Raw genomic sequence first — 26,808 nt, 5'->3', positions numbered from 1 at the left:
ATCCTGTCTTTCGCTCTGACATGCACTGTCATCTGTGGGAACTTATATAGACAGCTGTTTGCCTTTCCAAATCATGTCAAATCAATTGAATTTACCACATGTCCAATCATGTTGTAGAAACATCAAGGATGATCAATGGAAACAGGATGCACCTGTGCTCAATTTAGTCGTATAGCAAAGGGTCTGAATACTGTTTTTTTACATAAATTAGCCACATTTTCTAAAAACATGTTTTCAGTTCGTCATTTTGGGGTATTGTGTGTAAATTGACGAGGACAATTGATTTAATCCATTTTAGAATAAGGCTGTAATGTAACAAAATGTGGGGAAAGTCAAGTGGTCTGAATACTTTCCGAATGCCCTGTACAAAGATTAGTCCTCCATCTAGCTCTAGTAATACCAAGGTAGGAGGAAAAAGATGACATGTTGTTGTGATTTGAGTAGATTGTCCCTTTTAATGGCATATAGCTGGGCTTTCACTGCAGGTACAGATCTTGCACATATCCCATGCACCAACATCAGTGATCAGGTAGGGCAATGTTTGTCATGTATAAACGGCACATTTTTAAACTGCAATATGTTGTACATTCAATCAAATTACCCTGAATGCTTTTTTGTTTGTTGTTGAAACCCCCAAAACCATGTTAAGACTGTGGCGGGATGATTTTCCATGCTACTTTTTAAAAGGCCTCCAAATGTCCTATCCTCCATTTGAGTAAAGTCAAACACCATAAACTAGCTTGGAAAGAACAAGAGTCATCTCTCTCTCTCAGTGGATTCATGTTTTTACGACAGCTTTGATGAGACACACGACTGATGAAAATGTAATAGATTGTGATCCGCATGTGGGGCCATATCCTAATAAAGTTCCCTCATCATAGCTGCACCGTACCTAAACACAGTATTGCATGTGAACAGAACACAGAACACATGCCGGAGACAGCAATAATAAGTGTCTGATCTTAACAAGGATCTCTCTCCTTTGCTCCTGTTTTACAGGGAATCTGTTGTCAAATTAGTCATTCCCAGTTAATTGGGTCTTCCAAAAACGATTGACTTGGCGTCTGTGAAAACCACCATGACATTTGTCTCTAAAAGAGCAAAAATTGAAAAAAAAAATATCTGGTTGAATACAGCCTATGTGGCATCAATGTGAGTCAAACCTTTATTCTTAGTGTCAAAATGTACAAAAAGGTGTAAATAAGATCATTTTGGTCATAAAGTCAGTCTCGTCCAAAGCAGAGATTTGTGAGATAATTAGGGGGAAAAAGGGTATGTTATGGAATGAAGGGTACGTAAACAGTTTTTCTTGGGTTTATTTCAATCCTGCCCACAGCTGGCAGAACCCAAGTAATCATACATTCGGAGCGCAGCTGCATGCGATAGGCTATCCAAAGTCAAACCAACTTTGTCATGTCCAGCCAGCTGAAGCTAATACGCGAAAGAAGTAGGCTAGCTTGCGAGCTAGTCTAGGCGACTTCCAGACGCAAGACCTGATTAGACTGTAGGCCTTTATCTAGAAGGGTGAGGGACTGTAACTGTGTACTGTTTTGGCAGAGTGAATGTACAAATGCATCCCACGTACAAACACAGGCACCACATTTAACCATAGTATAAAGACAGATCTATGGAGGCTATGGTCCTTGCTATCCGGGATCCTTGGGACGCCCCTAGCCCATTGAAGTTGACATTTTAAATGGGCACCGACTGATAACGAGCAGCAATAGTTCTGGTACCTAGGTTTTTCTTTGCTTGTTTGTGTCACTGGTCATCTGGACAAATCCCAATTTCGCAGGTGTTAGTATCTTTCGAATTTTGGAAGGGGAGGGGACATTTGGCCCGTAACCATGTTCCTAGCTCGTAACTTACAAATCGAGAGGGTGGAGCTCTTCATTCTAGAATCTCTTAACATGTATGGATCTAGAACATAATCAAGCATCTGACCCAATTACACAAGACTTCAGTTCTGGGTTTACTGAGATTTTGTTGCTAAAATGGAGTCCCCCAAATAGCAAGTGACATTGAAAGGTGACATTGAAAGCCATTTAGGGGTTTGTATGGAGGTAATTGATAGGCAATATATCCCAGTACAGGGGAGCTCTTGAACTTGACTCAGGCTAACCTCCAATCACGTGCTTCTAAGCCTCATTAAAGTGGATGCCTTTTCAAAGAGAAAGCATTCCTCTCTAAAGTGAAACAGGCAAGGAAGCCCCCAGCAGTAACCAAAAGGCTCATTAGAATGGCTATGGACAGCTAGTGTTCACATTAGACTCTCTCACCTGCATTTCAGTCAGGCAATAGTTTTATTTCACCGTGGCTAAACAAAAGACTTGTCTTGTACATATGTTTTCAGAGTTCATAGCTGATCAACAGCTTTCCATCTTCAAGGGCAATTATTTACCATTATTTAGTGGCGGGATTGGGCCCTTGTAATGATTTATTGTTTTGTTCTGTTTTGAAGAATACTGAAGAGTAGTTTGCAAACACCTAATAAGTTTTAATGAGAGGGAGTGCTCCTAATATGACATCCTGAGAAGTTAAAGCTAGATGTTAATTTTGACAAACAATACGTTCTGTGTAACATGCTTGTTTTCCTCCACGGTGAAAAGCTGTCACACTATACAGTACATTTGCTTTTCTTGAGGATTGGTGAAGGTAGTTCAAGCCTTTTTACATTAGGTGTTAAAATGGATCGACTTGCAACACAAAATGAATTACATGGTCCCCCCCTCTCCTTTCCTCAGCCTGATGCCTGTGATGCTTGAGTCATGTCTCATCAAATAGCTAAACATGTTCACCTGCTGCTGTTTCTTCTGTTCAGACATTTGAGTATTGCTCTGTATGGAACACTGACAGGTTTTAGATTGAAGTGTCAAGCCTACAAATTCATTCATTCATTCATTCATTCTAGTTAAATGTCATATAGCTGGATTTAATCCAGATGTTTGGTATGAAATTGTATAGCATACTTTCAAAACTGGCTTATGCTATAGTCCATGAAAGATAAGTTGTGCAAGCACAAAAGTTTCAATGATTAATTGTCAATACAAATCTAATGATCTAATACATGTATCATTTTTATCCCCCCATAACATATTCCCGGCTGATTTGATTTGTATATTAAAACAACCCTTTAATTGTAGACCTCTCACAATTCCACAGCACATAAAAAAAAAGGTTTTATCTACAGCCCCCTTAGCTATTATTTCCCATTTAGTATTAAGACAACTTTAAGGTAGAAGCCCTACGGTTAGTCAAGTGTATCTAGTTTTGCGCACAAGGTTTACAACTCCCAGAGGACAAACCTTAAACATGTTATTTCTCTGCATTGCCTATTGAGAAGGGCCATAAACCTGGTAAAGGGACTAACATAACAGATAATTACTGCAGTTTAAGCAACTAATAGGTGCCCAATAGAGTGAAATTGTGTACTCAAGGTGTTGATTTATAGCTTCATCACTATATCCTCGTGTGTGTGTGTGTGTACACCAATTACATACAAGTTCACTTACATTTTTAATTGAATTATGCAATTGCTTTTCTTTAATAATATACTGCGATTGTTACATACATTTTTGGACTATTCAATTCATAAAATGTACCCTTGATTCTTGAAGAAAGGTATCATGTATCAAGAAATGTCTCATGAGCTTAGTTCAACTGTGTGCCCCTTCAGAACTCAACATATACACGCGTTTGTTCAGTGTACAAATATACGTTTGTCAACGATGTAATTGTACAACAACAACAAAAAACACCATAGCCTCAGAACATGTTTAAAACTATGTTTATATCATGTTTGGTTATTCTTTGCAGCCATAGCTTTGTCAATGAATTTGATTTGAGAGTGGGTGCATTTGTCAACCCAGTTCCTCGGCTGTACCAAAGTGTTGGGGTGGCCAACTCTTGTTATAGTTTGAACTGCAGATTGCACCTTTTTTAAGGTAGAATTGTGATTCACAGTGAGTTGTTTATAGATATCCTGTGATAAAGAGAAACAATCAAACGTGTAATATTGTAAATGTGTCCAAGCACAAACTATAAAGCACAGACCTAATGTTGGGATAGATTAAAAGAAAGAGGAAAACGTGGGATACCTCGTCAGTTGTAGAGCTGATTGCGTTCAACTTGAATGTGTCTTCCGCATTTAACCCAACCCCTCTGAATCAGAGAGGAGCGGAGGCCTGCCTTAAATCGACGCCCAGACTACTTAAAATGGCAATATTATATATTCAAGGTAATTGTATGGCTACTTTTAGCGAAAATATTGGGTTTATCTAGTTAGCCTACAGAATAATTATGTCGATAGTATCTTTAGGCTTTGTTTTCACACCAAATGACCAGCACATTTTTATAAAAATCGATTCACCTAATTGAATTGCTATTGGTCCTAATCGCTTGAACATTGAGAATATAACTTTGTTAAACATTTAATTTTTTTGCAATAAACGAATGTATTATTTTAGTATTGGAACAGGTAGATTTAAAACGAGCCTTAGAAAACGAACGTTCTCTCTTTGCAAAGAAACATGCTAAATTCAAGTAAGGTGGGCTATTTTCATTATTAACAATACCAAAGATAGAGGCAACGCCTATCGAGAATCAGGTAGTGGCAACTGAATATCACATATACAAATTCCAGATGTAACAGAATTTGGCTTAAACTCAATATGAATCAACTGTTGCATGTAGGTTATATCCAAATTTAGTTTGACTACAGTTTGGAAGTTGACTTAGCCCTTTTTATATTGATGAACCATAGCAAAGCCAACATTTAAACTGTAAAGCGTGCCGGTTTATATGGTAATAGACCCGTTTTATTATTCGATCATGAAAATTCTCAATTATTTATACTTAGGTATGCGTAAAATGTTCAAGCCTGCTCGAGGTGTAATCGAAAAAGATGGAATCATGCAGTCCTTTCTAGCTGTTTTACAAAGGTAGGCCTAAAAGGTATTGCATATAGCCTATCTCTAAAATTGTGCATAATGTTATTTATCATTGATCATTGAATCGTAAAAATAGATACAGAATTGACTTCATTTCCCATAAGGCATATTCTTTACGAAATAAAGTATATTTTAAGCCCAACAGCATTATCCGAAATATAATTACTGTACTCTTGTTAAACTTTCCAAAAAACGAAAAACACCTGTGAAGGCTTCATCAAACGAACTTCATCGAAGCAATAAGACTCCAAATATAGGCTTGGATTAAAAAGCTGAACGTGTTGTTTTATCCCATCTGGTTAGCTATCACTGGATTTGGAAGTAATCCAAATTGATGGTAAAAAGCTTTTCAGACCACAGCCTAAAAACATGTAAATGATTGAATTATGCTTACCAATACCATCCTTGCTGCTCCTTCTGACACAGGAAGGAAACGTAGAAGTAGGTTCATGCAGGTATATTCAGTATAGGTCGTGTTTTGTTCCCAGTATCCCAGCCCTGCAAGGAGCACGTGCCTCACACCTGTTCTACAAAATGAACTCAAGATTCGTTGGGAAGTGTTCACATATATTGCTTTACAGACTTTGGGGTTTCACCTGGTGAAAGTGAAATGTAGCCTACGAAATTAGAATATATTTTGGTTTTCAAGTCATGTATAAGGCTACATACTTGATGATAAAGTATATTATCTATATTATAAAGTAGCTGGAAGGCCTCGTCATTGTCGACGAGCCATATGTGTTTTGGGGACATTGCTTATTCACATTAGCCCGTTGCCTGCTAACCATTGACATGTGATAGATTTAATTGCGTTTCGAAGTATTTTATGGCCATGGTGCAAAGCATTGCTTTTATGAAACACTTCGAAAGCCAATGACATAGTCTCTAACTTCTAACCCAACATTATACTAGGCCTATATGTGGTTAGAACATTTGAACTCAATAGACGTAGGTTTATTGGCATAAAAGGCCAGACTATGGTAATAATTTGACGTTAGAAGTAGGCCTGAGCATATCGTGTTGAATAAATCTAGTTCAGCTGGGCTATCGCGTTCAATGACAGTCGTTTTAAACTAAAGAGATCGATATAATGGCCAAATTCATTAAACGTTCACATCAGTTTCGTCATCCTTTTCAAAGAGAATGTCAACCAAGCTATTCGATAGACTATTTGAAGCCATCCATACATTACAACCATTTTTTAAATCACGAAAAGATGTGCATGCAGTCACTAGGCTACTGCAGTGACTGAAACTGCAGTTTCTTCAACAGCACTGGTGCACTACTGATCGTAAACACTAGGGGTCAGTATACTCCAGAATATCAAAGCACTGAGACAGGGGCATTACAGAAGTCTCAAAGGTCATGAAGTTTGACTGCAATTTTCTGCAGTTGCTCTTCACCAACACAACTCTGCATTGTGGGAGGCTCTAAATCAACCAATCATTATAGTGGTTTTGTTTGACCCACGCCAACGTGACCAAAGACGTGACTGAAACAGGAACTGATTTTGCGCCATTTCATGTAGGCTATACATTGGATGTACAAATGCATGTGATATTTGAAGCTCTCTCAACAAATGATAGTACAATGTACACACGTCGTTTTTGAGTGTGAGATATGGGGGTCGGGGACATGTTTATTTCGACAGTACAAATTCCAATTTGCATAAACAATGGCAACACTGAGTCTTGCTGTTGGAAATCCACATCAGTGTTTACCTTGGGCAATCACAGATGCACCTCCCCTAATTTCCAATAGTAGCCAATCCAGCTTCAACCCCACAGCATAGGCTAGCTCGCCTGTCACTAAAACCAATACTACCGCCCTCTACTGGCCGTGGTTAAGCTACCACATACTGTACATGTCAACTCCTCTTTTTCTTTCCAAGATTCCTTTCCTCACTCCCTTCCCTTTCCTCCTTTCATAGATTCCTTTCCTTTTCTCTGCTAGTTGTGGTTAATCCCTACCACATACAAGTGCACTTTTATTTTGTAGATTCCTGTCCTCCTTTCTTCACTGACTTTCCTTTCCTCATTTCCTAGATCCCTGTATTTTCCTCCTTCCTAGCTTCCTCTCCTCCTTCCCTGTCTCACTTCCTTCCCTAGCTCCTTTCCTCCGCTACTAATCCCTTTCCTAGAGGAAATGGAGGTAGGGAAGGAGGAAATGGAGGTAGGGAAGGAGGAAAGTGAGTTAGGAAGTGAGGATAGAAGGAAAGGAATCTAAGAAAGAAAAGGGTGTGTGTGGTAGGGATTAACCACAGCCAGTAGATGGTGACAGTATTGGTTTTAGTTACCGGCTATGCTACGGGGCTGCAGCTGGATGCATCTCCCAACTTCACTCCTTGACTTAAGTCTGCAGTTGATTGCTTCAACCTTACCACTCAAACATCCCAAATTCTTGACATATTTATTGCAATATCGTGCATGCGGCACAAGCCATCCTCTATTTTCCCTACCCTGTTTTGTTTTACAGGCTAAGCTGTTTGTCATTTTAGTTTAGGATGCATGTATTCATATAAAATAGATTTTCTGATGTTCTCTAGAGAGTAGGCAGGCCCATCTTTTCATAACACTGATGCAGGGAGTGAAAGTTACGCTTGTTTAGGCTACTCATTACAAAAGTAATATGTATTTAATAATTATAATAGGCTAATCATAAGAATAATGCAATGTTATTATTTATAAAGTTAAGAAAACGTATTTGTCTTCGATATTCTACGTTTTTGTATTGTTTTGAGGAGTATCTGACTGAATCCGAACTCTATCAATCTGGCCTCTGGACTATATCATGGGACCTCATGAAGAATGCTGCAATCGTTCAATTAATAATCCATAATAATAATGATTAGCCTAATAATAATAATAAAAATACAAAGTCAACAATAGAAAGTCAATTAAAAAATATATATAGTTTCCCCTGTCAAGAACCTGATAATACAAGCGTCGGTATAGAGGAGGCCTAATTATCTCCAGCAGAGTTTCTATCCCGATTACACGCTCGACTGCTACACTGAGAACTTAACTGTGGAGTGTATGGGGAAGCAGTCCATTTAGCTCAGTGGATCAAAATAACACCGTAAACCATACTGTCAGTGACCTGTCTGTCCTGTCAGCTCCGTCTTGAATGCCACACTCATTTTTGGTGGGGTCGCTCAACATTATTTTTGAAAGAGATTTTCTTAGGAAAACAATGGAGGGGAGGGGATGATGAACCTAATAACTCGCTAGCCCGAGGTACACTGCCCTAGAGGCCGAGACTGGGCAGCTGTAGCCTGATTTATAGCCTCACTTGTCCACTGAGCCACATTCTATTCTCATATATCTCAGAGAATTGAGGGGACACAGATTATCAACGGAAACATATAGGCCTATTAGCCGTAATAGTAGACACTAAGTTTACAATGTTGCATGTAAAACGTTAAAATATGTTGGAATGGCGATTTATTTTAGTGTTGACAATGCAGAATATTCTTTCACGCTAATTGTCAAATAAATTGATGGTTCGTAACCTAGGCTACATCTGTACTGTATTTTTATCCCTGCGTATATAGTTGGTTTGGTGTTGTTGTTATTATTATTATTATACCCTACCATTTTTGCAACCTCTGTTGTTGTATTTGCTGATGAGGAGTATTAATTATTATTTCGGGGGAAATATGTATTATTTTGTGGGGATTAAGCAATGGCATTGTTCATACATCTGTAAGTGCACGTGTAAAAGGGCGACGGACGTTAGACCCTTCGGGTTGACAATAATACGATCCTAACGGGAATAGATACAGTATATAGACCTTTATAAACGTTTTACGTGGTCTGGACTAAATAATTAGACCACCAAGATTACATTAATTGTTTTCGCTCTTGACAAATGCAAAAAAAAAGTAGCCTAAAAACCTATGGCAATAAATACATTTCTTGTGGAAAAAAACACAAAATTAACTTCATTATTTAGTCTCGGTTGATTGATTCGTGTTAAACTAATGCCAATATTATAGCGATCAAATTATCTGTCTGTGGCTTTATTCCTACAAAATGCTTTTCAATCCATTGGCGCGGCGCGCAGGTTGATTTAATGAATTCATACAGGAAAATATAGGCCTACGAAATAGCCTATACAATCCCTCTTCTATTGTCATAGATAGCCTATAGATTGATATCTGTGAAATGAATTTTAGTGCATTTTAAGGACAAAGGAGACAACTTATGAATATTACATTTTTAGAGACGATATGATTCAGTGGAATAAAGAAGTGATGAAGGGAAAGCATTTCATTTCATAAATCTCCCGTTTTATCTGTGGGTTTATTAATCATGTAGATATGCCATTTCATATAGCGCGAGAGGGTACCCCACCACCACCACTTATGAGGGCTCTCCTCCGCCGGTGACTTCCAATTGGTCCAGGCCTTTGTTGTCATCGGGACCAATCGCCAGGTGAGTCGGTTGTGGGAAGTCAGCGGGCTTGATGCTTTGCAATAGATAATGCAATGGTGGTAAAAGTATGACTTTTATAAAATAATAATGATGAATAATTGTATTGACAACACATCATCCTCAATGTGGGATATAGCCTAGAGTAATGAAGTGATAAAATTAATAATGACAAAAATAATAAAATGTATAATAATAACAATTATAATAAACGAAATTGAATTATAAAATGACTAACCATATTCCTATAGTATTTCCAAATGGTCCAAAGTTGACTAATGCCCTCACAGCACCAACATCTGTTGAATAAAAGCCAATGTCACAACTTATTCATCATTCCTGTAGGCCTTACACCCTTAGAAAAAAATAGTTCCGAAAGGGTTCGGCTGTCCCCATAGGACAACCCTTTTTGGTTCCAGGTAGAGCCCTTGTTGGTTCCAGGTAGGGTTCTACCTGAAAAAGAACCCATTTGGAACCAAACGGGTTCTATCTGAACAAAAATGGTTATTCAAATGGTTCTCCTATGGGGACAGCTGAGTAAACCCTTTAGGTTCTAGATAGCACCTTTTTCCCCTAAAAGCGTAGCTATACATTATGCATTGAAGTGCATGTTTGTTTTGGTCCTATACTTAGCCTACATACTTAGCTTCAAATCACCACAGACACGTAGCCTTGTGTCCCATTTAACTTCAAGGGTTCTCGGATTCTCCTTTGGAGGCGGAACGATTCAGTTCCATGGCACTGAACACACAAACAGTGCGCACCAATAGCATCCCGCAGCAGTAGAATAGTGCAGAAAAAGTGGTACTGGGAGGGCAAGGGGAGGGCTTCTCTCCAGTTGCCTCAATCTCGGCTTCGCCCTCTTCAAGAGACTGTTCACTCGGCATGGCACATTCACTTTAACGCTCACTTTGGAAGGAACCTCTCCACTCGACGTCTCTGGATTTACAGCACTTGCTTATTACTTCAATTTCTCTGCAATATTGTTATTTGGGAGTCGGAGAATTCACCAGAAACTCAACGCTTTGCGTCGACGCTAATATATATGTTTCCATCCCGCACGATATAGGGACACGCTAAACCACTCTAAATTGAGCAGGTGACAACCTTAAGCCGTTCTTGACAAATGTGTTCCTTCGCTATGTCACGATTTAGTCTGTAACTTAAAACGTTTTTCATTGAACAAACACCAATAGGCTATTTATCACCGCGCAGTAAAAGTACAAAAATCCCAAGTCGTGTCTATTAACGACTCTTTCCCCTGGTTTTGCCTCTGCAAAGAAGTTCAGTGTGCAACAAGGAGGGGTTTGGGGTGGAAAAGACCACACTGTCTGTGACCATACATTGTTATGGAAATTGCAACAGGTCTCGAATCATTGGAGAGACGCTTCTCGGCAAGGAATCATTCTGCCTGTTCAAAGATGCTGGACGGTATTAAAATCGAAGATCATTTTAGAACGGGAGCGGCCACTTTGGGCGTTATGATCGGTGAGTTTACGGACGGATGGGACCATATTATCTCTTAATATTCAAAAGTAAAGATACCATATGATATTTTGATTTAATGGATTCATTCTCTTAGTCTCATGTGCCAGCCTGTGACGGCAAGGCCTTACAGAACACTTGGCATGCACCTGTAGCAATAAGCTACAAATAAGACGCATTATAGAAATTCAGATTTCATATTGCCTATTCAAATTATGTATGCAAACCCAACAGTAACTTTAACCTAACTATTGTCCTGACATCGATGTTAGTGGCAGGTTTAACTAGTGGCAGGATTAACTGTTGCTTATGCATTATATTTGTGAGTAATTTAGTAACTTTGAGAAACAAAGCTACGCCTACGAATATTGTTTTTATCTCCCTAACATACATTACAACTTTTTTATTGAGTAGAAAATACTTGCCGTGTGTGCACTCAATATTATGACATTATGTATGTGAATCTGAAAGGTACAGACATTCAAATGTTCGTTTATCACCCAGGTGCTGAATGCCATCATCAGGCCGTCTGCGAGGGATGTCAGCGGCCTATATCCGACCGATTTCTGATGCGGGTCAACGAATCGTCGTGGCACGAGGAGTGTTTGCAGTGCGCGGTGTGTCAACAGCCGCTTACCACAACTTGCTACTTCAGAGATAGGAAACTCTACTGCAAAATTGACTACCAACAGTAAGCACATATATCTTTCTATTTTCATTGGTAATTGGATCATGGTCGACAATCGAGTGGACGATATATAACACCAAACTCGTTTGCCTTTAGCGCGCTCCACATTGGCGCAACTCTTTCTCTTCGCATTTTGTATCAAATACATAGTGGGGATTTTTATCTTATACAATCTCTTACTCGTGTTTGTGTTCCATAGCTATGTAGCTATGTTTTTTTTTAATGATCATATTGTTTGACAATTGTGCTATGTTTGGGCCTATGCACCTACTTCATAATTCTTCGAATTAGCCTTTGGAAACTAACCTAGGTTTAGGCCTATTTGCCAGAGAAGTTATATATATAATGTTAACGATTATTTAAAACACATTTCTGTGTAATTTTAACAATAAAACAGACCTAATTTAGTCTTCAGTTAACGATACATTCTGTTTCATATTGAAGTCATGCGTTATTATTTGAAGTCCTTCTAAATATATATTTTAAATGTCTTCGTATTTGGTTTTAGTGACTGGGAAATATTACATAGCTATTTTTGGTTTTGTGGTATTGTCATTGATGTCAAAGTCTTAAGGTAAAGATTTTGCACAGTGTATGTAGAAATGAAAGTTAAATTAAATCTAATCAGACAGTTTTGACGTTGGGGTTCTATGTCTATAAACCTTGGGGAACTATATGGGGGAAAAATGTGTCTGATATAAGATCAATAACCTATAATCACTGCATCAATTTTTTAAATAAATTGTGTGTTTTAGAAATGTATATAAGATGATCTCTGCAATATAACATTTCTATATTGCCCGTGCTATTCGGGATCCTTGGGACGTCCATACCCCTTTGAAGTAGACGTTTTAAAATCGTTAGGTTATGGGTAGTGGTTAGGTTTAGGGAAGAGACGTCCCGAGGATACAACTAACCATTTCTATACTCGCTGTTGAGTAATTCTCTTTTGTACTTTTCAGAACGAATTGTATGATTATAAAAACCACAATACGAAGGATAATACATTCTGTCATTGTCAGTAATATTTTATCAAGCTGACAACGCCTTTTATTATTACAGACAATAAAGTACAAGTATTAGGCTATAACTATTATAACTATTATTACTATATTATAATAATTATATCCTCTTACCATGCTATAACCTTTGTGCAGTTATAGCCTAGTTTTATCATTTTGTAGGTTTATGTGGGGTGTTGTGGTGCTGGTGCGGTTGTCTCTATGTATCAAACTATTGGGATTTAACATTTAGTTGTATGCTACGTGGTCTAGTTGCACGGTCTCAATAGTTATGAGGTTACAGAATGGTAGAAATGATCAAAACGAAACAAATCAGAAAAAATGAAGACCTAATAATGTGTTCGATGTGTTTGCTTTGCTTTGATCGACATGGAAAACACAGTTGTGATATTAGAAGATATAAATCATGACATTAGCAGATATACATAATGATATTAGCAACTATAAATCTTGTGTAATTCTTAGAGGGGCTGCCTCTGGTGGGGTTAGCAGTTAGTATATGTGGGGGCCGTGTGCAGACAGTTTGGGCAGTGTGTAGACAGTGGGGTGTTTCTCGTTCTCAGCTCACTGCACTGTTGCTCTTCATGCCTGTCAGTAAGTTTTAAGGGCTCTTTGTCCAAGGGCTTTAAACATTGCTACTTCAATCACTGCGACATTATCGCTCCCTGCTAGAAGTCTGGCAAGGAACAATGGGCGACATCCATTGCCTGTGTCTGTCTGCCATTCAGCAGCCTTCCCCCGACATGATGGCAAGCAGTTTGTAGGAACAATGGGAATTTTCATAGCCGCAGCTCGGAATTCCTTCACCTGAGAAACGCACAGATTCAAGGGCTTTGGCGCATGCATGCATGTTTTTATTTATTTATTTTTAGTATATATATATATTTTTTTACCGCAGGTCAAGAGTGGTGTACTAACGTTACTAGAAGCTATTGCTAATGTTTTGATGACGTAAGTCATTGACGTATATGGGGGAGATATTGTAAACGTGTTAGTGGGAAGCTTGCCAATAATATGATTGTGCAAATCAAAAGGTCATGAGATTTATTTAGATGTACTATTATTTTTTTTGTGATTTACGTGATTTTTTTTTTTTAATGACCTGCTGTCATTTTATAGTGTCATATTTGAGGTTTTGGGTAGGCTTTTCTCCTAGAATTTTGTCATTGCGTTCCTACATTTGCTCCTACGAGGATGTTGTTGATCAGCTGAAAGATAGTGCCTTGAGTCTACATTCAGCCTGTGTCGCTGCTGTGAATATTTGTAGTTTCATTCTGGGGTAATGCAAACATTGGCTTAGGCCACGATCAGTCAAAACTAAATCAGATTTTTTTAAAGTTAATATCTGGGCTTGGTGCCCAAACCATAATGAAATGATTTGTAGGCCTCTCTTCAAACTCTAAATCCTCATTATTGTCAAAAAAGTTAACTGACTTTATTTTGTATCCCTGTAAGTCTCAATTTAGGATTTAAGGTGATTCACACATTTAATGTAGACTAATAGGCCCACATTGAAAACATGATATTTGAATGTTTCCATTAGTTTTCTACTGGGATTATTTTCTTGAGAAGTAGTTTGAATAGATTACATGTCACCAAAAGGTTATCATTACAATAAATAATTACAGCATTTTAAACTTAACTTCCAAAACATTCAAATTGCTTATAACAATAATTTAGAAATATTTATCAGAATAGCTTTGTGTTATGCCAATTGTTGCTTTTAAGTATATATTTTTTCTCCACATGTTGATGTAATTTTTAAAACATTTTTTAGACTTGTTTATGTGGGTATTGAAACAAAAACAAATTGAATGATGGATTGTAATAACATTATAGTATGCATTTAATGTTGTTTTATCCAATATTTTCCTTTGTGGTAGTCTAGAGCAGCTAAAAGCAGTGCCCGTCACTGGTCAGGCATGCTAGCTGTGTTCCTGGGGGCTAGTCCAATAGTGAGCAGGATGCCTCTGCATGTTTAACCCTCTGTTAAACCTCTCCATTTCAAGACACATGTTTAACGCTCACACAGCCTTGTCGTAGTACTTGCAGCCTCTTTCAAACACATGACAAGAAATACACTTATCAATTCTCACGCCTAACTACAAAATAGTGTTTACTCACAATGATGGGATACTTAGAGATGTCATTCACACTCATTCTCACTTTTTATGGCACTCATTTAAGACACATTAGTCAGACCTAAGGCAAAGCCGGCAGCCCCTGACAGGTCGCTGGAGGGAAGGAAGCAGACAGCACACGGTGCACTGTAATTATCTGTAGGCTACTGTAAATCCTAATATTTCCATCCCTCCCCAGCAAACTAAAGTTGGTTCTGTGAAAGTTCCAAGAACATTCGTTAGGTCTCGGCAAATGTTCTCATAACACAACAACTGTCCAGTTTTGGTGATGATTATAGAATATTTGCATAAAACATTTGCCTTATGTCGCAAGAATGTTCCCAGAATGTTCCTAGAATGTTCCCAGAATGTTCCCAGAATGTTCCTAGAACACATTTCATCTGTTCTTTTAAAGGTTCCCAGAATGTTTCATTAGGTTGTGGTAACATTCTGATGGGAACATTAGGTGAACATCACAAAAGATATCTTCCCAAAACACAAACTGTCCAGTTGTGCGGATTATTCTACAATGTTTTATTTTAGGGTGTAAAAAAAAAAAACATTCACCTGATGTTACAAGAATGTTCCCAGGATACATTTAATATGTTCTATAATAATATATGCCATTTAGCAGACGCTTTTATCCAAAGCGACTTACAGTCATGTGTGCATACATTCTACGTATGGGTGGTCCTGGGAAATGAACCCACTACCCTGGCGTTACAAGCGCCATGCTCTACCAACTGAGCTACAGAAGGACTTGGTTCTCAGAATGTTTCATTAGGTTGTGGGAACAGTCGGGTGGGGAAATCACAAAACACAAGTTAAAAAACACACCAAAAACTGCCCAGTTGTACAGATGATTCTACTTCTACAATGTTTCTTTTAGGATACAAGAACGTTCCCAGAGTCTTCTTCTTTATGGTCAATCAGGAATTCCATCCTTCATTAGACATAGCTAACGTTTTAATTGTTTTAGATATATTTTTATTTTATTTTTTACCTTTTGTTTAACTAGGCCAGTCAGTTAAGAACTCTTATTTACAATGAGGGCCTGGGAACAGTGGGTTAACTGCCTTGTTCAGGGGCAGAACGACAGATTTATACCTTTCCGGTTACTGGCCCAACCCTCTAACTAGTAGACTACCTGCCGCCCCACTCAGGAAAATATGGGTAAATGCGTTGTTCACCCAACCTCTTTATATACTGCATACTTCTGGACCATATTTACAAGGTATCCAAAACTATCAGTTCTTATCTAGGATCACTTTTGCTTTTTAAAAAGTACATTTTTACACAATGTTTTATTTTTTTGTGAGTCTAAATTCTGTATTTCTGACCGTATTTATACGTTTGGATGAAATAAAGCCATCCTTTCTTTTAGTAGAGTATATCTGAGCTTTAATTTCTATTTTTTTTTTCAAAAGAAACATGAATATGTGGGATTGAACCTGCAATCTTCAGCTCTGCAGTCAGATCATTAACCCTCTGCGCCAACAGGGGATAGCTGTGGCCTTGTGGGTGTTCAGCCAAATATGGTCAATCAGGACACAGGACACAATTTCTGAGTTGTTAAAATGTTCCCTTCCTCTTCATATGCTGTGATTTTATAACACTCTTTTATAGTTTTCTTTCTTCATCATGTGTTGAAAGTCTTAAGAAATTGGATATTAGTTGGATAAAGATTCCTTTAAATAGCTTGCATTCATGCTTTTTAAAATACAGATTCAGAACCTTCAAACTAAATAAGAAAACTTCTAGACTTTTTTTCTTCATTTCAAAATCACAGCATATGAAGAGGATGGTCACATTTGAACAAGTCAGAAATTGTGTCCTGTGTCCTGATTGACCATGTGCGTCTGAAAACCCACAAGGCCACAGCTACCCCATGGTTACCCATGGGATAGTGAAGACTGTACAATACAGGTGTCCTGTGTCCTGATTGACCATGTGCGTCTGAAAACCCACAAGGCCACAGCTACCCCATGGTTACCCATGGGATAGTGAAGACTGTACAATACAGGTGTCCTGTGTCCTGATTGACCATGTGCGTCTGAAAACCCACAAGGCCACAGCTACCCCATGGTTACCCATGGGATAGTGAAGACTGTACAATACAGGTGTCCTGTGTCCTGATTGACCATGTGCGTCTGAAAACCCACAAGGCCACAGCTACCCCATGGTTACCCATGGGATAGTGAAGACTGTACAATACAGGTGTCCTGTGTCCTGATTGACCATGTGCGTCTGAAAACCCACAAGGCCACAGCTACCCCATGGTTACCCATGGGATAGTGAAGACTGTACAATACAGGTGTCCTGTGTCCTGATTGACCATGTGCGTCTGAAAACCCACAAGGCCACAGCTACCCCATGGTTACCCATGGGATAGTGAAGACTGTACAATACAGGTGTCCTGAACTTAAACATTGTATGAATGCCATCACAGCTGATCATGTTCCAAATATGCCAATTGTCATGTCCCCACAATGTTACCACAACCTAATCAAACATTCTGGGAACCTTTTTAAAGAACAGACAAAATGTGTTTTGGGAATACTTGTAACATCAGGTGAAAGTTTTTTTTTTGTACTCAAAAGAAACATTGTTGAATTATCTGCACAACTGGACTGTTGTTTTTTTGTGTGTTTTGGGAACATATATTTTGTGATTTCCCCCACAATGTTCCCACTAGATTGATTTCCTCCACATAGCCTGGTTCCTCTCTAGGTTTCTTCCTAGGTTTTGGCCTTTCTAGGGAGTTTTTCATAGCCACCCTGCTTCTACATCTGCATTGCTTGCTGTTTGGGGTTTCAGGCTGGGTTTCTATACAGCACTTTGAGATATCAGCTGATGTACGAAGGGCTATATAAATACATTTGATTTGATTTCTTTAGGTTGTGGAAATATTCAGGGAACCTTTAAAGAACAAATTAAATGTCTTACAGGAACGTTCTTGCAACATCAGGTGAATGTTTTACACAAACATTCTATATTATTCACTATGAATGGACAGTTTTTTTGTGTCATGAGAACATTTTCCGCAACCTAGCGAATGTTCTGGGAACATTTCAGATAAGTTATTTTAGTTTGCTGGGAAAACATTACTGGTACATTGTGTTATTACGTTACCTGGAAACCTAATGAGAACGTTCTGTGGTGGTTGTTACAAATGTTGTTTACGACATTTTAGTGAACGTTAGGAGAACACTATTTTTTTTGTTGTAAAAATATAAATATTTATCAAAAACATCTGAATTAGGATGTTATTATTCTGATGTTAAATAAAACTTAAATAGGAAGTTTATGTTCCTGCTTTGGCTTTGTTGACACCTCCATTCACTGTGTAAATGGTTTTAATTCACAAGTGGCTTTTTGGTTTTTTTTTCTGAACATTTTACTTCATGTGTTTCATGTTGTTGTGTGTGTTCATTTTGAGCCGCCAAATGATTTCTGATTAATGCCACTATGCTACTTCTCGACCACACTGTGAGCTTCTTTTACAAGTTGTGTCAAATGGAACATTTTAGTAGCTGCCTAAATATTAGAGCGGCTTTCTACTCACAGGCGGAGTCTACTCTTTAAACTAGGTCTGCAGCTGTTGCAGTTCTAGGCTAATTGCAATACTATGATGTGTCGATAATATATTTTGTTTCTGGACTTTATACCCGGGTAATGTTTTGTCAACAGGCTACTTTTGAAAATGTGTTTCGTAACATTATTTCACCTCTGGGAAGTTGTACTCCTGGCAACATAAGTATTTGCATGGATTGGAATGTTGATGAAATACCTGCATCTTATTCAATATAACAATAATACAAAATAATATATATGGCAAATAATTGTATTTGTGCATACATTTTACGTATGGGTGGCCCCAGCGGCGATCAAACCCGTGGCCTTTGGCGTTGGAAATGCCTTGCTCACCCTACCTAGCCGCACAGCCCCACATATTTGATTGTAATCTTGTGAGAAAATGGCAATACATTTGAATATTTTTACGTGAGCATGAGATGAGACTGTGTGCTGGGGACTGTGTGCTGGGGACTGTGTGCTGGGGACTGTGTGCTGGGGACTGTGTGCTGGGGACTGTGTGGTGGGGACTGTGTGCTGGGGACTGTGTGCTGGGGACTGTGTGCTGGGGACTGTGTGCTGGGGACTGTATGGTGGGGACTGTGTGCTGGGGACTGTGTGCTGGGGACTGTGTGCTGGGGGAGAGTAGACAGTGATGTCATTTCACCATAGAATAACACAGAGCTGCTCCAAACCTCACCAAGGCTAACATGTGGGTTCCAGCCAATTGGGGTTTAGGATGTCTCCCTGGCAACCAGGCGACTATGCAGCAGGCTTTGCGTGAAATTTGGAGAGGAATTCCGTGTGTGTGTGTGTGTGTGTGACTTTGAGAGTCATTTATTTGTTTTCAGAACAAAGGGAGAAAGCACAATAATCCTAATAATACATGAAATATCAGTATTTTTGGTCACCATCTTTCCAGAACACAAAAGCAGATCCTTCGTTGAGAATAATAGTTGAAGTGCATCTCATTTAACATTTACATTTAAGTCATTTAGCAGACGCTCTTATCCAGAGCGACTTACAAATTGGTGCATTCACCTTATGACATCCAGTGGAACAGCCACTTTACAATAGTGCATCTAAATCTTTTAAGGGGGGGGGGTGAGAAGGATTACTTATCCTATCCTATCCATCTCAATGGATTAAATGATTGTTTGTAAATGTTGGATTGTATCCCACTAAACATTTCCAACCTCCATGTACAGTACAGTGCCTTCAGAAAGTATTCACACCCCTTGTGGTTAGAAAGTGAGATTAAAATGGATTTGATTGTCATTTTTGTTGTCAATGATCTACCCAATATACTCTGTAATGTCAAAGTGGAAGATAACTCTATAGCATTTGTAAAAAAATAAAACACTAATATGTCTTGATTAGATAAGTATTCAACCCCCTGACTCAAACACATGTTAGAATCACCTTTGGCAGCTATTACAGCTGTGAGTCTTTCTGGGTAAGTCTCTAAGAGCTTTGGACACCTGGATTGTACAATATTTGCACATTATTATTTAATACATTCTTCAATCTCTGTCAAGTTGGTTGTTGATCATTGTTAGACTCTAGTCTTGCCATAGATTTTCAAGACTATTTAAGTGAAAACTGTAACTAGACCACTAAGGAACATTCAATGTCATCTTGGTAAGCAACTCCAGTGTATATTTGGCCTTGTGTTTTAGTTTATTGTCCTGCTGAAAGGTACATTTGTCTCCCGGTGTCTATTGGAAAGCAAACTGAACCAAGTTTTCCTCTAGGATTTTGCCTTTGCTTAGCTCTATTCTGTTTCTTTTTATCATAAAATAAACTCCCTATGACAAGCATACCCATAACATGAAGCAGCCACCATCCTTGAAAATATGAAGAGGTACCCATCAGTGATGTTTTATGTTGGATTTGCCCCAAATATAACGATTTGTGTTCAGGACATAAAGCTCATTACTTTGCCACGTTTTTAGAAGTTTTACTTTAGTGCCTTATTGCAAACAGGATGCATGTTTCTAAATATGTTTTATTCTGTACAAGCTTCCTTCTTTTCACTGTTAGTTAGGTTAGTATTTTAGAGTAACTATAATGTTGTTGATCCATCCTCAGTTTTCTCCTATCACAGCCATTCAACTGTAACTGTTTTAAAATCACCATTGGCCTCATGGTAAAATCCCTGAGCGGTTTCCTTCCTCTCCGGCAACTGAGTTAGGAAGGACGACTGTATCTTTGTAATGACAGGTTGTATTGATACACCATCCAAAGTGTAATTAATAACTCAAAGGGATATTCAATGTGTGTTTTTAAAAACTTTTTTTTATACCTATCTACTAATAGGTGCCCTTCTTTGTGAGGCAATGGAAAACCTCCCTGGTCTCTGTGGTTGAATCTGTTTTGAAATGCACTGCTTGACTGAGGGACCTTACAGTATGTGTGGGGTACAGAGATTGCACACACAGTGAGTCCATGCAACTTATTATTTGTTAAGCAAAGTTTACTCCTAAACATATTTAGGCTTTGCCATGACAAAGGGGATGAATACTTATTGACTCAAGACATTTTGGGATTTTTATTTTTTAATTAATTAGTACAATTTTCTAAAAACATAATTCCACTTTGGGGGTATTGTGTGTAGGCCAGTGAAAACAAATCTAGATCTATTGTAAATTCAGGCTGTAACATAACAAAATGTGTAAAAAGCCACGGGGTGTGAATTCTTACGGAAGGCACTGCATTTTCTGGTTGTGACTGATCCTGACGTGGAAAGCTGTAGCTCCTGACGATTGTTCCCCTGGCGATGGAATTCTAGGGGCGCTTTGTCCGTTGGGACAGGGCTCCGAACCCAACCGACTCTCTTATAGCTATGTTTATATTACTTCTGCTCAGAAAATATTTCTCAGTTTACAGAGACAACAGAGCAACCATCCTTCTAGAACAGTACATTTTAAAAAAACACTTAATTAATAAGGAGGAAGATTATTATTTTTTTTTTCAGTTTTCTCTGAATGAAATGCCATATTCATCACTCCAATTCAATTCAGGCAGATTTGACAGGGCACGTTCAGTTTTAGTAAACCCTCGACACGTCTTGAGTGGTTGACGCTGAAAAGAGCAAGCGAACACAGTTGTTCAGTCCTGAACACACACATCCCTCGTGGGTGATGATGTTCTTTGTTGTGCTGATGGGGACTTTCTGTGGTCAGTGGCCATTAGCGAATCCTTCTTTTTTAAATGTTGTTTTTTAATTAACTAGAGCTCAGGACCCCGGTTTAAAATGCTGACTAAGAAGATTTTTTTGACCTGCATGCATGTTTTTAAGACGACACTATCCTTGACCCCCCCCATGTCTTATCCACCCACAGGGGGAGTAACAATATTTATACATCTACTGTATTTGAGCGTGGTAGGCTTCTGACTATGGTCCATCAACCAATTCAGGCCCTTTCTTAGGGACTGTTGGGTTCTATGGTTATGTGGAGATTTTCAGGGATGTTCTCTTTATGTGAAGAGATTAGAGCGTCTCCTGTACTTTTTGGCCAGTTGTACTGGATTGTTAGCAAACACAGAAAACACTGAGGTATTTGCACATCAGTCTATGAGAGATTATTTCAGAAAGAGCAAGTGGAGAGCATTTAGCTGTTAAATCAAAGAATTACACAGAGTGATTTGAAGAAAAAGTGATCTTTTTAATGTGATATTATATATATATGTGTGTATGTATGTGAGTGTGATCTATCTATCTATCTATCTATCTATCTATCTATCTATCTATCTATCTATCTATCTATCTATCTATCTATCTAAATAACATTTTAGTAAACCCTCAACATGTCTTGAGGGTTGATGCTGAAAAGAGCAAGCAAACACAGTTTAGCAAAATGCTCTTTTCAGCATCAACCACTGTTGAGGGTTTACTAAAATGTTATTTTTATATATATATATATAGAGAGAGAGAGATGTATATATTCAGAAGAAAATAGCCCAAGTTAGCAGCTTGTACAATATTGACAAGATATTGCTTCAGCTTGCCTGGCCTCTGGCTCAGCAGTGTGTTTAGCGTAGCTTTAGCTTGGGCGTGCTCAGTAAGGAAGTATCTAGTTTCATATCAACACATCCTTCTCAGTCCTACCATCCAAGTGTGGTGATGCAATTATCTATCATTCCATAATGTGCATAGTTTTCACTCTTCAATTTTTTTATTGGGCTGTTTTTCTGCTTCTGTACCAAACCACTCAGTTGTTTTGGACGCCATCTTGTTGGTGACAAGATGATCCTCACGTTCTTTTATTTGAGTTGACAGGATACATGCATTTTTATTTTATTTTAGTGTGCAAGGTACAATTTTGTTGACAAATCGTTGGCTGGTCTCCAATTTTTTTTTTTTTTTCGTTTTTAAGGACACTCCAAAATTACTAGTAAGCATCATCCAAAATACGGTGCCGGATGTTTACAGATTTTTGGCAGTAATGAGAATCAGTTTCAGAAACCACTTTTCTTTTACGGTTTATTACAGTACAAAATTATTCATAATGATTTTTTTTTCTCGCTTTTCTCAAAATTGTCTGTCACAGAGCACTTAACAAAAGGTCCAGACCTGAACCCCCCTGAAGTCATTTGACTCTCGAAACAACACAGCCTCTTCCTCCCCGAAGGCCTGACAACCTCAACGTGACTGTTTATGTGTTAATACAATAGTTTGAATAGCCCATTCCTGACCCTGTCAGCGAGAGCGATCCATCTCTCTAACGAGAAAAGGAGCACGGTGTCACAGATACAGGATGAAGACTCCCATGTAATATTGTACTAATTGTTTTACTGTAAAAATATATATATTTTACCAGGTAAGTTGACAGAGAACACATTCTCTTCTACAGCAACAACCGGGTGAAGAGTTAAATGGGGGGGGAGGAGAGGGGGGATGAATGAACCAACTGAAAGCCGGGGATGATCAGGTGGCCACGATGGGGATCAGATTGGGAATTTAGCCAAGACACCGGGGTTAACACCCCTGCTCTTACGATACGTGCCATGGGATCTTTAGTCACCACAGAGTCAATCAACAAGTACATGACACTCAGCTTAAATGCACACAAGATATTCAAGAGTCCACTGTTCATTATTTTATTCAATTTCACAATCTTGACTGGGTAGTGAGTTGTCTTCTGTAGAAATATTGAGCAGGAAAGCAACCCTCGATTCCTGTGAAGACAGACGATGACGTACAAAGCTCCTACCTCAGTAAGTCACTCTTACCCCAATATCATTCAGGCAAATGACGTTTCTGTAAGATCCTGTAAGATCTTCCTGTTCTCTCTGGATGGCCCTTTTCGAACACACATGTGGAATGGAGTCAGGGAGCTAGCCTCCTCCCACTTCCTGTACGTTATCCCCCTGTATTCTCCAAATACAGCGGCCCACCTCTTCTTCCACCGGGGTGCGAGGAGTAGCTGTCACCACTGTGGCAAGTGCTGCCATGCCGACGCTGTGTACCCAAAGCCCCGTTCTCGCGCCCAGACGCCACATTCTACCAGCGTGTGGAGACGCAGGCACAACCTGACAGAGCCCCCCACGAGAGTGTTTGAGTAGAGGGACTGCTCCTTGCCCGTAGCCACGTAACTACGGGTGGCATAAACACTTAACTGTGAGTGGCAGAAATTGTTTGTGATTAATGACAATCCACTATCACCATAAAAGCAGAGTGAAGCTACTTGAGTTACATGTTAACCCATAAGAGATGAGAGAGAGACTGGGTAACATGTTAACTAACCCATAAGAGATGAGAGAGAGACTGGGTAACATGTTAACCCTTAAGAGATGAGAGAGAGACTGGATAACATGTTAACCCATAAGAGATGAGAGAGAGACTGGGTAACATGTTAACCCATAAGAGACTGGGTAACATGTTAACCCATAAGAGACTGGGTAACATGTTAACCCATAAGAGACTGGGTAACATGTTAACCCATAAGAGACTGGGTAACATGTTAACCCATAAGAGACTGGGTAACATGTTAACCCATGAGACTTAACATGTTAACCCATAAGAGACTGGGTAACATGTTAACCCATTAGAGACTAAACATGTTAACCCATACTGGGTAACATGTTAACCCATAAGAGACTGGAGGTAACATGTTAACCCATATGGGTAACATGTTAACTAACCCATAAGAGACTGGGTAACATGTTAACCCATAGAGACTGGGTAACATGTTAACTAACCCATAAGAGACTGGGTAACATGTTAACTAACCCATAAGAGACTGGATAACATGTTAACCCATAAGAGATGAGAGAGAGACTGGGTAACATGTTAACCCTTAAGAGATGAGAGAGAGACTGGGTAACATGTTAACCCTTAAGAGACTGGGTAACATGTTAACCCATAAGAGATGAGAGAGAGACTGGGTAACATGTTAACCCTTAAGAGATGAGAGAGAGACTGGGTAACATGTTAACCCTTAAGAGACTGGGTAACATGTTAACCCATAAGAGACTGGGTAACATGTTAACCCATAAGAGACTGGGTAACATGTTAACCCATAAGAGACTGGGTAACATGTTAACCCATAAGAGACTGGGTAACATGTTAACCCATAAGAGATGAGAGAGAGACTGGATAACATGTTAACTAACCCATAAGAGACTGGGTAACATGTTAACCCATGTTAAGAGAGACTGGGTAACATGTTAACCCATAAGAGACTGGGTAACATGTTAACATGTTAACCCATAAGAGACTGGGTAACATGTTAACCCATGTTAACCCATAAGAGACTGGGTAACATGTTAACCCATAAGAGACTGGGTAACATGTTAACCCATAAGAGACTGGGTAACATGTTAACTAACCCATAAGAGACTGGGTAACATGTTAACTCATAAGAGACTGGGTAACATGTTAACCCATAAGAGACTGGGTAACATGTTAACTAACCCATAAGAGATGAACATGAGAGAGAACATGTTAACCCATAAGAGACTAACATGTTAACCCATAAGAGACTGGGTAACATGTTAACCCATAAGAGACTGGGTAACATGTTAACCCATAAGAGACTGGGTAACATGTTAACCCATAAGAGACTGGGTAACATGTTAACCCATAAGAGACTGGGTAACATGTTAACCCCATAAGAGACTGGTAACATGTTAACCCATAAGAGACTGGATAACATGTTAACCCATAAGAGACTGGATAACATGTTAACCCATAAGAGAGACTGGGTAACATGTTAACCCATAAGAGACTGGATAACATGTTAACCCATAAGAGACTGGATAACATGTTAACCCATAAGAGACTGGGTAACATGTTAACCCATAAGAGACTGGGTAACATGTTAACCCATAAGAGACTGGATAACATGTTAACCCATAAGAGACTGGATAACATGTTAACCCCATAAGAGACTGGGTAACATGTTAACCCATAAGAGACTGGGTAACATGTTAACCCATAAGAGACTGGGTAACATGTTAACCCATAAGAGATGAGAGAGAGACTGGGTAACATGTTAACTAACCCATAAGAGACTAGGTAACATGTTAACCCATAAGAGACTAGGTAACATGTTAACCCATAAGAGACTGGGTAACATGTTAACCCATAAGAGACTGGGTAACATGTTAACCCATAAGAGACTAGGTAACATGTTAACCCATAAGAGATGAGAGAGAGACTGGGTAACATGTTAACCCATAAGAGATGTGAGAGAGACTGGGTAACATGTTAACCCATTAGAGACTGGGATAACATGTTAACCCATAAGAGACTGGGTAACATGTTAACTCATTAGAGACTGGGTAACATGTTAACCCATAAGAGACTGGGTAACATGTTAACCCTTAAGAGACTGGGTAACATGTTAACCCATAAGAGACTGGGTAACATGTTAACTAACCCATAAGAGACTGGGTAACATGTTAACCCATAAGAGACTGGATAACATGTTAACTAACCCATAAGAGACTGGGTAACATGTTAACTAACCCATAAGAGACTGGATAACATGTTAACTAACCCATAAGAGACTGGGTAACATGTTAACCCATAAGAGATGAGAGAGAGACTGGGTAACATGTTAACTAACCCATAAGAGACTGGGTAACATGTTAACTAACCCATAAGAGACTGGGTAACATGTTAACCCTTAAGAGATGAGAGAGAGACTGGGTAACATGTTAACCCTTAAGAGATGAGAGAGAGACTGGGTAACATGTTAACCCATAAGAGACTGGGTAACATGTTAACCCATAAGAGACTGGGTAACATGTTAACTAACCCATAAGAGACTGGGTAACATGTTAACTAACCCATAAGAGACTGGGTAACATGTTAACCCATAAGAGATGAGAGAGAGACTGGGTAACATGTTAACCCATAAGAGACTGGGTAACATGTTAACTAACCCATAAGAGACTGGGTAACATGTTAACCCATAAGAGACTGGATAACATGTTAACTAACCCATAAGAGATGAGAGAGAGACTGGATAACATGTTAACCCTTAAGAGATGAGAGAGAGACTGGATAACATGTTAACCCTTAAGAGA

General features: G+C 38.9%; 1 protein-coding gene across 1 annotated transcript in view; it reads left to right on the top strand.

Annotated features, from left to right (window-relative positions):
* The first annotated feature begins 10,262 nt into the window (after positions 1-10,262).
* The window catches only part of LOC118379485 (LIM homeobox transcription factor 1-beta-like), a 121,888-nt gene continuing 105,342 nt past the window's right edge, over positions 10,263-26,808 (top strand). Inside the window, exons 1-2 of the mRNA XM_052525032.1 lie at positions 10,263-10,870; positions 11,372-11,558. Coding sequence (XP_052380992.1) covers positions 10,732-10,870; positions 11,372-11,558 — 326 coding nt within the window. The 5' untranslated portion in view covers positions 10,263-10,731. The remainder of the gene's footprint in view (positions 10,871-11,371; positions 11,559-26,808) is intronic.

This window comes from Oncorhynchus keta, chromosome 9 (genome assembly GCF_023373465.1).
Source record: "Oncorhynchus keta strain PuntledgeMale-10-30-2019 chromosome 9, Oket_V2, whole genome shotgun sequence".
NCBI classification, from domain to species: domain Eukaryota; kingdom Metazoa; phylum Chordata; class Actinopteri; order Salmoniformes; family Salmonidae; genus Oncorhynchus; species Oncorhynchus keta.
The sequence above is the reverse complement of the archived record's forward strand: the minus strand, read 5'-3'. Positions and strand labels throughout refer to the sequence as shown.